The sequence below is a fragment of the Myotis daubentonii genome, chromosome 6 (genome assembly GCF_963259705.1).
Source record: "Myotis daubentonii chromosome 6, mMyoDau2.1, whole genome shotgun sequence".
NCBI lineage: Eukaryota > Metazoa > Chordata > Mammalia > Chiroptera > Vespertilionidae > Myotis > Myotis daubentonii.
Genome location: NC_081845.1, coordinates 85,835,249 through 85,852,111, shown reverse-complemented (window position 1 = coordinate 85,852,111; position 16,863 = coordinate 85,835,249). Strand labels below are relative to the sequence as shown.

The window sequence follows — 16,863 nt, the reverse complement described above, 5'->3', positions numbered from 1 at the left end:
GAAGAGAAAAATCAAAAGAGATATCATGGGCCTTGGCTGGTGTGGCTCAGTTGTTAGAGTGTTGGCCCATGCACCGAAGGGTCAGGGTTCACGTACTTGGGTTGCAGGTTCGATTCCCAGCCCCCATCGGGGCATATGCAGGAGGCAACCAATTGATGTGTCTCTCTCACACTGATGTTTCTCTCTCTCCCCACGCTCCCCGCCATTCCTTTCTACTCTCTCTATAAATCAATGGAAAAAATATCCTTGGGTGAGGATTACCAAAAAATAAAAAAGAAAAGAAAGAAAGAAAGAAAAGAGGTATCATGTAACATCTTTTTGGGCCAAAAAGTGAGGAAGTACTCAAAAAAATGATGGGGACATATTAAAAGAACACAGGAGTCAACCTAAAGGGATCCCACTGACCAAATTTGGGACAATTTGAGCATAAAAACAAATATTGATAGCATTTTATTATAATTTATTGAATGGAGAATCCATGAGTTGACTGATATGAATGGATAAATAAATGGAGAAGGGGAGGTGGGTGGGAAGCTCCTCCTAACAACAGAAAGTCAATTAATGAAGACAGAATGATGAAATTAGAAAATCACTAACAACTATCATAATATCAACTCATTCAGGCAAGAACATCAATAAATGCTAAAACTAGCAGGCAGAAGTTTGAGGAGCAACTGAATATTACATAGTCTCAAAGTATTTCCGCTATAAGATACTTACTAAAAAAAGGTTAAAATAGTTAACTTTACAGTGGAGAAACCTGGCAGACACCACCTTAACCAAATGATCAAAGTTGATATCAACAGTAATGGGACAAAGCAACACTTGATATGAACTCAGCATCACTTCTGTGATGTTCCTGCCTAAAATTCACAACCTGAATTAAATAAACATCAGACACACCAAAATTAAAGGACAGACTACAAAATGTGACCTTTTCTAAAATGTCAATGTCATGAAATAAAAAGATTCAGAAATTGTTACAGATTAAAGGAGACTAAAAGAACATGACAACGGAATGCAATGCATAATCTTGCATATTCTTTTGCTTTAGGACATTATTTGGACAACTGGTGAAAAATGAATAATATCAGTAGACTAGTATTACTGCTAATTTCCTAATTTTGATAAATGTATTATGGTTATGCAAATCAATTCTTTATTGTTAGGAGATACATGCTGACTCAGGAAAAATTACACACACGCACACACACACACACAGATTGAGAAGGTAAATAAGGATAGAGCAAATACAGTAAAATGCTAATAATCATGGAGAATACCTGCTAATTATTTATACTACAATTATATCTTTTCTATAAATCTAATTATCTAAAAAAAAATTTTTTAAGTGAGACTTCAGGTCACTGAACCTGTTTGAGAGTCCCCAGAGAGCTTCATTTGGGTCTCCTACTCAAGTTACCACAAAAAGGCAGTCATACAAAGGAGTGTCTGATACCTTGTTGTTTATGAAGTCGCTCCAACTCAGTCCTGAGATAGTACATTTTCTTCTGGCGAGCTTCCCGGTCACTCTTTAGTTTTTCCCTCTCTTCAATAACCTGCAAAGTACAAAATGGTAAGTGCTTCAGCCTCCAACATCTTCCCTTTCCTACTGCACTCATCCATAGCCCGCATGCTAGGTAGTATCTGAATGTGATCATCTAAATGCCTGTACACAGAGGCTCTGACTTTATAGTAAAGGTGGTTTTATTCCAATCCAAATTCCAGAACTGAATTAGCCTTTCCAGAGCTACATTGCCCAAAAAGTATTATTTTTATGCAGGAAGCATTACACTATTAATTTTAACCTAACACTACTGACAGCAACTGCTAGATAGTAGCTCTAAACCCAAAAAGAACCATCAAGAAAACTAATCTGCATTATGGGTGAGGCACTGTTAGTTGCATTACATATACCATTTTATTTAATCTTCATGACATTATCTCTATTTTACAATAAGGAAATTGAAGTTGTGAAAGATTAAGTAACATATCCAGGGTCATATAGTAAGAGTGTTTAAAATCTAGGTATAAATGACCTAAAGCTCATGATCTTTCGACTGTTTTACTACCACTTAATGGAAAAAAACAAATATGGCTTGTCCATAATGGGCAAGTGTGAAACACCTCTGTTATCAACCCTGACTTACATGCTAGGTTCTTAAATGAAAGCACTCAGTCTCGCCCTAGCTGGGTCGAGGATAGAGCATCAACCTGTGGACTGAAGGGTCCCAAGTTCGATTCAGTGGGACCTAGGGCCAGACATGTACCTCGGTTGCAGGACCCCTGGTCGGGGCATGTGTAGGAGGCAGCCAATTGATGTCTCTCACACTGATGTTTCTCTCTGTCTCTCCCCTCTCTTTCACTTTCTCTAAAAATCAATGGAAAAATATCCTCAGGTGAAAATTAAAAAAAAAAAAAAAAAAGCACTCAGTCTCCAAACAGTGTCTCTGCAGTCTTAAGTTTTGTCTTTTTTGAACCTACCCTCCTTTCCCAAAAGATTTCAACAAAATGAAAATTCAGGGTATCCAAGTACAATGGAAAATTAAGATCTTTTTTTTTTTGTCTTCTCAAGGATTAGCTAAATTTCTTCTAAACTGGAAAAAAATGAGATTGGCCCTCGTCTTTTTTTTTTTTTTTTTCTTTCTTTCTCCTCAGGTATTATTTTATTAGCAAATCAAATGTATACAAATGTATTACATTTTTATGTTCCTAATCAAAGTGTGTTATTAGTTTTTAAGGACCTTTAAAATTAACAATATGTATCAATTTTTCCATTCAAAATTCTTCTACTTAGAATTGTATGTCCCTACAAAATTTTTACCTACTCCCTTAAAACATCTAGAATTATATCTTTACCACAGCCACTGACCCCTTCTTACAGCCTGGGAACCCCATGAACCTGACAGTAAAAAAAAACACAAATCTGCTTTTAAAAAAAAGTGTTATAAAAAATGTGATTCCTAGACTCTAAAATAAACGAGAACAAGAAAAATTTATTTCTTGATTTAACTGACGAACAACTATTTATTAGATATTGACTCATAATCACTACAAGAAAAGGATCCAAAACTTAGAGGGATGAAAAATAGATTTATCTATTTTTGGGTTTTTTTTAAGAGTTTATTAGTGAAGCAGTGAGACTGCGAGTGGCTACTCCACAGACAGAACAGCTGAAACATAAGATTTATTGATTCTCCTTCAAACAACCCAATTTTGGTTCCTCACTCCCTGATGAGGTCATATTGAAGACTTCAAGGCTCCCAGCTCCTATCCCTAAGTGTTCTAAGGCAAATAATTTGAATAAAGAAATAAACTTAAAATAGAAAAAAGAAGTCTAGCAATTACAGTGGGACCTAGGACCAGACTTTAGTTGAGTCTTACTGAGAAAACATGTGAGAAAAACAGAGGGGATATATACATTACTTAGGGTGATGACAGCAGCCTCCAAAGAACTTAAAGTAAAAGGGCCTTATGTTTTTTTCAGCTCCTTCTAAAAGACAAATACAAATTTATATTAAAATAAAAGACTGAGGCACAGGATCCCCAAAGCTAATATTCACCTTCTGCTTCTGGGAAGCACGATTCTTCTCATCAGAGATCTTTTCCGGATTATATCTTATGAGCGGTGGGATGGACACCTGGACAGGCACTTGGGCAACAGGAATTGAGCTTAACACTGACTTTTCCTTCTTGGGCTTAGCAGGAGTCACAGTAGGGATCACACGGAGATTGGGACGGCTACGAGTAGCTTGTTTGGTAACTGGCATTACTCTGTGTGGCTCAGGTAGAAGGTGCTTTAATGGTTGAGAGGTGGGGTACATGGGCCACCTTGAGGTTGCATATGCCATGTAATGCCTATAGGCATCAAAGGAAGCAGGGGCGATGGCAGGACCCTGGTAGTTTGAAGGTATCCGAGCTGCAGCAAACTGAGAGGTCCTTGGCACATGAAACTGAGATAAAGAAGCAGAGTGTGGAAGTCTAATTGGGGGAGACGGGGCTGATGACAACAGGCACCTGACTGCAACAGATGACTGAAACCCACTGCCAACCACCTCTGGTCCTGCAATATGACCCATTGGATGGTCAGACTTTAGGAATGGGGGACTGTTTTGTGTAAACAGGTAAGGATCCACAGGGGAGACTGGATGTGGATAGGACACCTCTGGGGAATGAGTATTGCTATGGTGTGCCTCCCTACTCCCCAGTTTGTGAGGTTCTGAAGAACACTGATCAGCTGAAAAACAACTGTCAACTGAGGAACAGCGGTCTGCTGAAAAGTGCTGGTCAACTGAGGAACGGCGGTCAGTGGAGGAACGTGATGGTTTCTTGCCATGAAGTCGTTCCTGGGTGCGTGCAGCCAGTTGACTAATCTCTGTTACCCCAATATCCAGGCCTATGGTCTTGAGCAAGTCATGAATCTTGGCATATTCTGGATTGGTCTCTTCTATTGATTCTAGCTTTACAGCTGGAGCTGAAGAGGGCAGGGAGCTTGCCTTCTGCCTCATAACTTCACTATCACAGCTCCCAAGGGGCTTTGGTGGAGATTCTGCCTTTAAATCCTCTTCTTCATCTCCATAGAGAAATTTCTCCTCATCCTCAATGTCAGGGAAGCTATGTCGTCTTTTTTCCTGTGTACTGGTAGAATCTGCCAACATGCTCAGAATGCGGGAAAAACCACTGCCATCCTGGCTAGCTCTCTCATGGGGCAGCAAGAAGTCTGTGTGTCGCTCAGGTCCCTCAGCCTTCATATCCAATTTCTCTTTGTGGCACGGAAAACTTCCAAACTTCTCTCTGAGAGGACTGTTGTCCTTGGACATCCCAGGAAGAGGACCCCATTGGTGGAGATTGCCCTGAGGTTCCTTCAGGGTTGTCTCTACCATAGTCCCCTTGTTGTTTTCAATCTCTGAAGCAAAAGCAGCAATAGCACCACTCAGAGAAACAGATGGGTGTCCAGAGAAGAGAGGATGATCCTCGCTAGAGCCGGTACTGCTCGAAAAGCTTTCAAGCTGCAAAGACAAACACAATGAATTTGGCCCATATGCAGAAACTCAGAGAACCAGCAATTGAGGGAAATGCTCAGATGCTTGGTTATTCCTGAATTAATAGGGGATGAGGGAGGTACAGTATCCTTAGCCAGGTTCAAGATTTGGGTACCCATCTCTCCAGATGTTTGTTATGAGAAGGAGAAATAGGAAATAAGGCAGATTGGATTGAATTCTCCCTTTTGCTCATTTGTTATCAAGGAATTTGAATTCAAAAAAACTTTAGAGATATCCTAGCTTACTTGTTTTCTATGAATTCCTAAAGAAAAAACACATAAAAGTAGAGCTGCTTTGGTTTAAGTGGAGTTAGGAAACTTTGAAACACTAACTGATCAGCCTCCCCTTGCTTCCCTAAGTGCCCTTAGGCACCTCTTCAAAAACCTTTAGTTCTTAAAAGGACAGCTAAAAGCTAGTGCTTATGCCTGACCATCTTTTTATAAGTGAAGAAAAAATATCAAGGCCCAGAATGGTGAGGAGAACTTGTCTAAAAATCACACGGCAAATTGGTGGCAGAGTTGGGTTCAGAATCACCTGATTTTTGGCCTAGTGTCCTACCACTCATATATTTTGTCTTCTCTCTAAACAGAGATGAGATGCCTGGCTGGTGTGGTTGAGCATTGACCCATGAACCAGGAGGTCACGGTTAGATTCTGAATCAGGGCACATGCCTAGGTTGAGAGCTTGATCTCCAGTAGGGGGCATGCAGGAGGCAGCTAATCAATGTGTGTCTCTCCATCTCTTTCTCTCTCTCTCTCATCAATGTTTCTCTCTATCCCTCTTCCTTCCTCCCTCTAAAATCAATTAAAAAATAAAAAACATAAGGAAAATTCAGATCACCTCCTCCCTTTGCCTCAAACTTCATTTCCAAAAAAACAGTTAAAAGATTCTTAGAGGGCTACCCAATTTAGAGAAATAGATACAATGGATAGTCTCCAAAATGTCTGTTTAGAAATATATAACAGTAGAGCGCTCTACTGATGCACTATGAGACATACAGTTTCCTTTGGAGAGTTCTGGAAGATGCAGCCCATAGGCATAACAATGTTGGTCCAGCACATACAAAGATGCCTAGGGACAGAGCCCCCACCTAAGTAACCAGGCTTTAAGATATAAAGTAACTAGCAAGAGGCCATAGAAGAAACGCAGCAGAGACCTGCATAGAAGACTCCATGTCCACCTCAATCCGCTTCTTCAGAATCGACTTCTTGGGCATCACAGATACTTCCTCAGGCCGATGTAAAGAATATCCTGGCTCTGATGCTGTTAGGACACCTGACAATCCAGGGATGGGACAGCTTGTGCCACCACCATCAACTCCCACCAGCTCCTGACTCAAGTTCCTACTTCGTTCCTCCTCTTCCTCTCGTTTTCGCCTGGCAAGATCCAGCTCTCGAAACTCAGGGTCTAGAAACTTAGGGCTTGGGCTCTGTCTATGCTGTCGATAGCTGCGGGTCCCTGATGTAAAATTTGGGTGATCATTTCCCATGCTGTGCTTCTTCTCTGTATCATCATAACGGGGCCTTTTGGCTTCCCGGCTTCTTTCCTCAGGTCGCATAGAATAGGAGCTTTTGAATTTGTCTCTACTCCGTTCTGTTCCATGCAACATCTCATCATGACAACTGATATGGGGACTATAATCAGAACGATGCAGGAAAGTTTCTCTTGTTCGGTAGTCCTCATCAAGCTGTCCCAAGAAGGGACTGAGAGGCCCCTCCTCCTGGGAAATATATCGTTCAAGACCTCGAGTGCATTGGGAGCTTCCAGTGAAGACAGAATCATCAGTCAAGTCATCCCTGAGGAAAGAGACAAGACTTACTAAATACAATAGACTTGGAAAGAGCAAGACCAGACAAGGCTAAGAAACTGAGATTCCACAAGGATGCTACAGAATGCTTAGGACAAAAGACAATACAGTGGGGCCTTGGCTTACAAGTGTCCCAACTAATGAGTTTTTTGAGATACCAGCTGTCTCTCTGCAGATTTTTTGCATTGAGTTGCCAGAGTAATTTGAGTTAACAAGCTCCTTAACAAGCTGGGTCTCGGAATGAATTAAACGCGCAAGTCAAGGCCCCACAGTAATCATGAAGTCCAAGAACAAATCTCTATATATACATGGAACATTTTCCCTCCCTTTCCCCTGAGGCAGACACAAGAAACTTCAGCCTCTAACCAAGGGGATATATTACTAATCTAAATATGTGTGGGGGGGGGGGGGGTGGAGGGCATTATTGATTTCAGAGAGGACAGAGAGGAATAGAAACATCAATGAGGAGAGAGAATCATTGATCAGCTGCCTCCTGCACGCCCCCTACTGGGGATTAAGCCTGCAACCCAGACATGTGCCCTGAGTGGGAATCGAATTGTGACCTCATGGTTTATGGGTCAAGGCTCAACCACTTAGCAACACTGGCCAGGCAAGATATTACTAATCTATGTAAACAGAGCTCTTAGGTGATTTCTTTGACTTGACTTTGGGGGTGCAGAGTATCATGCTAGGTTTTGGGTAACGTGAAAACACCACTACCAGACTACAAAAAGCCCTGGATTACAAAACTCCACAACAGGTAAATTCTAGCTCCTTGCTACTAAAAGTGTGGTCTGAATTAGCAGCATCAGTATTACCTGAGAACTTTTTAGAAATACAAATTCTCAGGCTCCTTTGAGGCCTACTAAATCAGAATCTGCATTTAACAAGATCTCCAGGTGATTTGTATGCACCTTAAAATTTAAAAAAAAAACACCAGTTCAGATCATTGATTTTTAAGTTGTGCTCCACAGAGATTCTGAACAGTGCTCAGGAGCTACCCAAAAAAAGGACATATTAGGAAAACAGAGTCTAGGCCTCACCTCATTGAATCATACTAGCCCCAACTTTATCTGTTTATCTAGTAAAGTTCGGTATAATATTTCACTTGGAAAAGAAAGATTTCACTGTGAGAAGAAAAAAACAAAACATTTTTAACTACTGATCTATCTAATTGGCATGATTTTCTCATGAGTTTTAGAAGGCTCTCCAATTCTTTGTTTTGCTGGCTCATAAAACTCCCTCACAGCCTGTTTTGTTATCCTCTTCCCTGCCTTGCCTGGACAGCCACAAGCACTCTGCCAATCTTGGGCCCAGGAAAGAGTTTGTGATGGTTTGGCTCACTATATATTTTTATTTCATAGAAATAAACTTTGACATAAAGGTACATATAGAGGAGGGGACATCTGTCCTTTCAACTCAGAGCTCTATACCACACGAGTCCTAACCTTTTTAGGCATTATGGTCACAGAGTTTCTACTGTCCAAAAAAGAAAGTTTATGATTTAAATCACAGATGGAAATAAAGATCCCCTAGCACTTTAAGCATATGACTTTTAAGTAATCTGACTGAAAAATTTACTTCACTCACATTCCAGAGTGAATTACCATCCAAAGGATGTTAATTATTGGTATCTTCTACAGTTTCTGGTAGCTGCTCTTGTTTTTTGTGTTTCTAGAAATGACTTACTTTTTCTTTTTCTTTTTTTAATAGTTGCTTTCCTGCCTCTGGGACTAAGTTAGAATATCAAAGAGCTGACTTTTCTTATTCACCAGCCCAGCCTTTATTCAAAGTTTTAGGCCTGGTTAACAGCTATAAATAACTTTATCACCTCCTCTAAAAGAGTGTCACCTGTGGGAATACAGGTTCCTGTTATTCACCTCCTCCACAATAATCTGAGGAATTTTTAATTCTCAATATAGAATGAAATAGGATAGGATGGGAATAAACCAAGGACAATCTCTGAAATCAAATTTAATTAAAATAAAATATTTTACTTTGTAGGATTGTCATCCATGAACCCCCTATTTCCAGAAAGTATTGTCCATGAGGTGAGTTACTCCATTGCTAAAATACCACCTACCATACAAAAAAGTCTCTGATAATATTAGTGAAGGGGGAAAAAAACACAGGCTCCATGAGTAGTAGCAAGGCCATCCATGCTCCCACATTCAGCTCCCCACTAGAACTATTACATGTCACCATCAAATGGCATACTAACCCAAGATCTAATCCAGCACTAAATACCAAGAAGCTAGAAATAATGAGATGACTGTCAGAAAGTCTCAGTCAAGACTTGGAATCTCCAGCAAAAGGAGGCAAAAAACAATGAATGAAGGCATAGAAAGAGTAAAAAAAATTTTCACGTAAATATAGGCAGAAATCAAGTTGCTTATTAGACGTTCCTATCCTCCTTCCCTAGATCTCCCAAAGGATAAGTGAAAAAAACTGGCTGCAATAAAAGTGAGCCTCAGATAGTCCAGTGACATACTCTCTATAAAAGCTTTGGTTAAGGCCAATTCTTTCCTAAAGTAAGTTCTACCTATTTAAAAAAATTGATTGTTGGGTGTGGGTGATGAACACATGGGGCTCACTGTACTATTCTCTCTACTTGTTTTTGGGTTTTTTTAAATATATATTTTATTGATTTTTTACAGAGAAGAAGGGAGAGGGATAGAGAGTTAGAAACATCGATCAGCTGCCTCCTGCACACGCCCCACTGGGTATGTGCCTGCAACCAAAGTACATGCCCTTGACCAGAATCGAACCTGGGGCCCTTGCATCCGCAGGCCGACGCTCTATCCACTGAGCCAAACCGGCCAGGGCTCTCTACTTGTTTTTGCATTTACAAATTCCATTAAACAAATTAAAATTCAGCCCTATCCGGTTTGGCTCAGTGGACAGAGCATCAGCCTGCGAACTGAAGGGTCTAGGTTCAATTCCAGTCAAGGGCATGGTACCTTGGTTGCAGGCACATCCCCAGTAGAGGGTGTGCAGGAGGCAGCTGATCGATGTTTCTCTCTCATCGATGTTTCTAACTCTCTATCCTTCTCTCTTCCTCTCTGTAAGAAATCAATAAAATATATATATTTTTTAAAAATCATATACAGCTCAGCCAATATGGCTCAGTGGTAGAGCGTCCACCCAGGAGCCAAGAGACTGCAGTTCAATTCCTGGTCAGGGCACATGCCCGGATTGTGGGTTCAATACTCAGAGGGGGCATGCAAGAGGCAGTCAATCAATGATGTTGCTCTCTCATTGATGTTACTACCTCTCTTTCTCTCTCCATTCCTTTCTCTCTAAAAATCAATAAAAACATATTTATGTCCACAAATAAATTTGTACACCAATGTTCACAGCACTAGCTATATATACAAAAGCCTAAGTAACCAAACAACTGGTCACTATGACACACACTGACCACCAGGGGGCAGATGCTCCACACAGCTGCAGCCTGGAGACTGCAGCGGAACCACAGTGAGCCTACCAAGCAGCGGCAGGTGCAGTGGGGCAGGGATGAGCTGGAGCTCAGGCTCCTGGCCTCCTCCCTTGCTGCCTGCCACTTGGCGCACTACTACACCCCTTGGGGGATGTTGGACTGCCGGTTTTCACCCGTTCCCTGCAGGTGGCCAGCGGGAATCTGGCCAAAACCAGCAGTCCGACATCCCCTGAGGGGTCTTGGATTGCGAGAGGGTGCAGGCCAGGCTGAGGGACCCCACCAAGTGCACGAATCCGTGCACCGGGCCTCTAGTTGTTCATAATAGCCAAAAAGTAAAAACAACCCAAATGTTATCCATGCATTCATCTCTACTAAATGGATAAACAAAATACCTACAATGAAATATTATCTGCAATAAAAATGAATGAAGTACAATTTTATGCTGCAACATGACTAAATCTTGAAAAACTGCTATGCTACCCTGGCCAGGTGGCTCAGTTGGTTGGAGCGTCATCCCGTGCACCAAAAGACTGTGGTTTAGATTCCCAGTCAGGGCACATACCTAGGTTGTCGGTTCAGTCCCTGGTTGGTATGTACAGGAGGCAACCATTTGATGTTTCTCTCTCCCTTCCTCTCTCTCTAAAAAAATCAATGAGCAACCATATCCTTGGGTGAGAATTAAAAACAGTAATAATGAGAAAAACTGCTATGCTAAGTGAAAAAGGCAGTCACAAAGGACCATATGTTATATGATTCTATTTATATGAAATATCCAGAATGGGCAAATCCATAAAGATAGAAAGTAGATTGGTGATAGGCTAGGGCAGAAGGTATGGAGGATTAGTAGCTAAGAATGCAGGTAATAAAAATGTTCTCAAATTAATCATAGTGGTGTGGATGCACAACTCTGTGAATATACTAAAAGTCACTGAACTGGACACTTTAAATAGGTGAACTGTATGGTACATGAATTATGGCTCAATAAAGCTATAAGTAAAAAAAAAAAAAAAAAAAAAAGAGGCTCTTCAGAGCCCAAACTTTCCATTCCTTTTTTCTTCTGATTCCCCAAAATGCCTAAAGAAAGCTGTTTGCTTCTGTCATTCCCTAAGGCAAATCAGAGGGAGAAAAAACCCTACTCTTTCAAAGTATGTCAGAGCAAGGAGGAATTAGGGTATAGCAATTTCAAGAATGGAACTTACAACATGCAGAGTACTTTGATAACCAGGGGAAATCAACCTCACATCCACAAGTCTTTAGAAACTGTCTTCACACAACTTGATCATGTTCCCTTTTCAGAATAAGTTGCAGTCCTACATACAGAGCCGCCAAGGGTGAAGATACTGATAACCCTGGCAATCTGTAACCCAAACCTGATAAAAATTTAACAGCTTCAATAAGGGAAGAGAAAGAATTTTGGGATCTCAGGAAAAAAATAACTAAAAACCTACATACAAAGGATGGACATGGCCTGTTTCATTAGCTGAAAATTGGACTCACTTTCAGGAGATATCCTGAGATTGCCAATGGTCCTATGGCCTGGTTTTAGTGGACAGTAATTATTCACACAAACCATATTGCGCAAGAGTGCAGGGGCAAAAGTCGGAAGAATAGCCTCCTTTTAGCACCTTAATCTCATTTTCTCTAAAACAGACTTTTCTCTATGAAATATATGATTCTGGAAAGATTACTGCCCAAACTCCCTAAGAGGAAATTTTTAATTTTTATAATTTAAAAACAGACAATTGACTATCTGAAGAACACATGCATAATGAAGCTCATAGAAAAGGAGGTGACAGCCTAGGCCTAACAAGAGGAAATGCTAAAGTTACTTCAAAACCTCAGCAAGGAAGGAAGACAATCACATTATGCACCACCCACTCAATCATTTCCTAAAATAGAAATTACAGAGGGGCAAGGGCTGTTTCCTCAATTAAGTGATATAGTCACATACCCTGAAGCCCTATCTTCAGAAGCTTCAGTGTTATATGACACTGGACTGGACTGCCTTGCTTCAGTGCATCAAATAGCCACTGGAACTTTGAAGTAAATATTACCAAAGGGCAGCACTGGTCCTCAGACTTCCTGCCAGCTGTCCTCCACCTGCCTGCCCATGCTCTGTATACCACTGCATGGAAGTCTAGTTTGAAAGAACATTACATTGATTTATTGCTACAGCTAATCATTTGTGAAAACTCCCAATGTGCTGGGTAGAGACCATCACAGACATGGTTCTCAGATCTCAGAAACTGAGTGCTTTCCCTGCACTCCTGTCCTTACTTTTATACTTTTGTGAGGCGAAAAACACCTAATATGATTATTTATTTCCCATATATAGTTAAGTTCCTAGTACCTGAGATCTATATTTAATACTCTGTGGAGTGTACTTGCCCTTCCTCAGCACTTAATAGTTGTAAAATAACACTGTTAAAGATCCGTAACTTTCTATTCATGCTTATATATTTAATATAGATACATATATTACACATGAATTTATCTAAATGCTTTCTGAATCTATAGTTCAGCCTGGACAAGCAGAAAAATAACACTATCAATGATTTCCTATTTTGTCCAGAACTTTCCTTTTGCAGAAGAGACCCCTAGTACCAGTATTTTAGAATCCATATCCTCTCATCTGTTTTAAATTTAGGGGACTGTTTATGTCCCCTCAGCCTTCCCCATTCCAGTTGGACCAAGATGACCTTTAAAGTCTTTTTTTTATATAATTCTTTCAGCAACAGAGTCTACATCAGTATTCTTTCCCCACTCATAGAGGAAAGTTATCAAGCTTAACTTGACTGCTGGCATCACTCTTTCAAATATACCATTCAGAAAACATCAACGTTTCTACCTTCAACCACTATTATAACACTGCCTCAGATGAAGCCCACCTGTCCACGTCCTCCAGATTATCCACTGGTGAACCCAATCTATCACTAAGCCGCCGCCGTTCTGGTATGCCGACACAGAAGTGATCATTGCCAACAGTGATTCTTAAGCTCTGTTCCAAAGAAGAGTCAGAACGAAGACCAGGAGATCGTCTCTACAAAAGTAAAAGATAATGTAACAGTTAGGTCAATACATCCATCCCTATGCCCAAAAATGTTCTGCTTAGTCACAAAGTTGTGAATCAACAAGGTGAGAAATGGCTATAGTACGATACCACTCTAAAAATAAAGCACTTTGAAGAAATATCATTTTCTTAAATGAAAGTCCACACTTCCAACCCTCCCAATCAGTGACTTCTCATTCTTTCATTTACTGGTACTGGGCATGGGACTAGAGAAGTGAATTACATCTGCTCACAGAACCTATACATTTCTAGTGAAGGAGGCAAGGCAAGTTGAAAAGTACTTCTGATTGCAGTAAGTGCTATAATGTCATTTAAACACAACACAAAAGAGATTGGAGAAAGGGAGCTGCTTCTGATAGGATGGTTACAGGATTTTCTGAGGTGATACCACTTAAGATGAGGCCTGAGTGATGAGATGCCAGTCTTGCAAAGAACAGATGGAAGGATGTTTCAGGCAAAAAGAACAAGCTCGGTAATGAGCTCACCATGTTTTGGGCAACAACAGAAAGGCGACCACTGTGATTACATAAGAGTGACAGAAGATAGGAGAAACCAGTCATGAAATTTGGATTTTATTCCTTTTTTGTGGTTAATCCTCACCCAAAGATATTTTTTCCATTGATTTTTTTTTTATAGATTGAAAGGGGGAGAGAGGGAGAGAGGGAGAAAGAGAGACACATCAATGTGACAGGTCCCTGGAGCAGGGGATCAAACCTGCAATCCAGGTAAGTGCCCTTGACCAATAATGAAATTTGTGACCCTTCAGTGCTCAGGCCGACGCTCTAACCACTGACCAACACTGGCCAGAGCTGGATTTATTCGTGAAGCCACAGAAGAGTTTCAAGCAGGAAAGTGATATGATCTGACTACATTCTTCCCCCAGATGCTCACACTGCTCATACCCTCACCTCCTTCAGGTATTTACTAAAAAATCACCTTCCCAGAAGCCTTCCCTGGCTACCCTATCAAAAATTATTAACTCCCTTCTCTGTTTTTCTGTTTTCTTAAGCATTTTACATGCCAAACATTTTCTCTATTTTATTTACTCAACTCCCTCTGCTAGCATATAAACTCTACAAAGGCAGAGTTTTTAACTGGTTTGCTCAGTTATGCCCCTAGTACCCGGAAAAGCGCCTAACACATGGTAGATGTTCAATAAATACTTCTCAAACAGATAAAATAAAGTTTTAAAAATCATGTTGATTGTCGGGTAGAGAATAAACTGGAAGGTAGTAAGAGTGGCGTGTAAGGAGCGGAGTGTAATACTCCAGGCAGGACACAGTAGGGTTTAGACGAGAGTGATCGCAGGACAGTTTGGGGGATGCGTTTCGGAGGGAGAGCGGCCAGGTGGGCCAGATGGAGTTAATCTGACAGATTCGCTTGGGAGGAGGGAGATGGCGGGCGAGCCATGGGTGAGCGAGGGCACTTACTGACAGAAAAGCCCGAGCAAACCCAGTCTGCTCCGCCGAGGCGGTGCACGGAGAAGGGGGCAGTTTGGAAAAGGGTCCTGCTGTCCTCGCTTGCCCTGCAGTAACTAACACCCGGACCACGGCTGCCCATCTGTGAGCACCTCAACGCGGTGGCCAGTCCATTCACCTGCGACCGGGGTGCCGAGCGCATCCGGTCAGGGCCACCCCCACCCCCCCACCCCCACCCCGAGAAAACAGAGCGGGTCCGCGGCGGGGTTTTACCAGAGACCGGACCCTGCCCGGCGGCTCCCGAGCGGGTGCTCGGGTGGGAGCGCGACGTTGTGTCCGCCCTAAACTCTTGTCCCCCCGCGCCCGGCCCCCTCGCCGGGGAACAGGGCGGCGGAAAGCACGGGTGCCGAGCAGCGGGGACCGCATCACAGCATCGCCCCCTCCGAGCGGAGCCCGGGGTTCCGCAGCGGCTCCTCGGAGGGAACCACCGTGAACGCCTCCCTCGCCTCGAAGGCTGGGAGCGCTCCGCGGAGGTGAGGGTAGGGGCTCGGCCGAGTCCCCGCCGCACAGCCAGGGGCGGGCGGGCCGCACCCCCTCGGAGCGCCCCCCGCTCAGACGCCCGCAGCTCCACGCCGGGGTCCACCGGGCCGCTCCGGCGACCCTAGCGCCAGAGACATCGCCGCCTCCCTCCTGCGCCCGGGGGCAGCTCCTGTCCGAGGGGACACAAAAGCGCGGAGCTCCGAGGAAGCACCGGCTCCGGGGAGAGCACCGGTACGGGCTGCAGACAGGCCCCGCTGGCAAACTTTCCCCCCGCCCCGAGCGCGGCCCGCCGCCTCCTCCCCGGGGCCGGCGCTCCGCCCGCCCGCCTGGCGCCCACCGGGTCCCGAGTCCTCACGGCGCACACAAGCTCCCGGCGGGCAGGGAGCCTCGGGTCCGGCGCCGCCCAGGGGATGAAGGACCCCCGACTCGGGGACCTGGCCTGGAGGCCTGGCGGCGCCGGGGTGGAGGGCGTCTGGGCAGCGAGAACCCGGGGAGACGGGGCTGGGGCAGCGCGAGTCCCGGTCGAGGGGTGGGATTACCCGGCTGCCGCTGTCGCCTGGATGGTCTCCGCGGCCGTCCCGGGCGAAGTCGGAGCGGGACTCCCCCCGGCTGCTGCCTCGGTAACCCGCCGGGCCCGGCGGGAAGAGCCGTCGGCCCCGCGGCGACGACGGGGAGCCGCGACGAGTCCTCGGCGGGGAAGGGGAGCCGCGACGACCCCGCGGCGGGGACGGCGAGGCCCGGCGGCCGCGGGGCGGGGACGCGGAGCCTCGGCGACCCCGGGGCGGGGAAGGCGAGGCCCGGCGGCCGCGGTGCCCTGAAGGCGAGCGGGGCCGGCGCGCCGAGGTCCGCGAAGAGGAGCCGGAGGGCGGCGGCGGCGAGGTGCGGCGACCCGGGCCCGAGGAAGCGCCGGAGCTGCGGCCGGAGCGCGGGCAGCCCCCGCCGCTCTCCTTAGGCCGGTGCGAGGAGGCGGAGGAGCGGGAGCCGCTGCGGTACATGGTTCCGGCGGCGGCGGCCGCGGCGGCGGGTCTGACGCGCGGGCGCCCCGGACGCGCGGACCCTGCGCACCGCCGCAGCTGCAGCCTCGGCCGCCACGGCCGCCGCGCGCCGCCCCCTCAGCCGGAGCCGCCCCCTCCCCTCCGCCCCGCGCGGTCCAGGGGGGGCCGGCCTAGCGCGCCCCCGCGGCCGCGGCTGGCGGTTGGAGGGCGCGAGCACACGCCGGACACACCCCCCGCCGTCTCCCCGCTTCTTCACTCAGGGAGCGGCCACAGGAGCCAGAAGTGGGGAGGAGCGCGGGAGCGGGCGCGAGGAAGGGCGAGGGGAGGGGACACGAAGCGCGCGACCTGCACTCCGCACGCCCCGCCTCCAGACCCACAAGATGGCGGCGCTGAGCCGCCCACTCCCCTTCCGCCCCGCCCCCGGAGGCCACGTGACCCCGAGGGCGGTGGGCGGAGTCGGAACGAAGGGGCGGGGCCAAAGGGAGGAGCCAGAGCGATGCTGCTCTTTCCTGGATGCTCCGGGCCTCAGGTCAGGTTGTGCGGGGGAGGGGG

General features: G+C 45.3%; 1 protein-coding gene across 5 annotated transcripts in view; it reads right to left on the bottom strand.

Moving 5' to 3' along the window:
* The window catches only part of ZNF318 (zinc finger protein 318), a 32,991-nt gene extending 16,400 nt beyond the window's left edge, over positions 1-16,591 (bottom strand). For 4 of the 5 annotated variants that reach the window (XR_009453504.1, XR_009453506.1, XR_009453505.1 and 1 more), the window contains exons 1-5: positions 15,856-16,591; positions 13,177-13,328; positions 6,199-6,838; positions 3,564-5,009; positions 1,460-1,559 (exon numbers count right to left, since the gene is read on the bottom strand). Coding sequence is in view for 2 of the 5 variants with exons in the window: in XM_059701605.1 (XP_059557588.1) it covers positions 1,460-1,559; positions 3,564-5,009; positions 6,199-6,838; positions 13,177-13,328; positions 15,856-16,311 (2,794 nt within the window). In the remaining 3 variants the exon portion in view is untranslated. The remainder of the gene's footprint in view (positions 1-1,459; positions 1,560-3,563; positions 5,010-6,198; positions 6,839-13,176; positions 13,329-15,855) is intronic. The other variant, XM_059701604.1, reaches the window with a different exon arrangement.
* Positions 16,592-16,863: the final 272 nt, after the last annotated feature.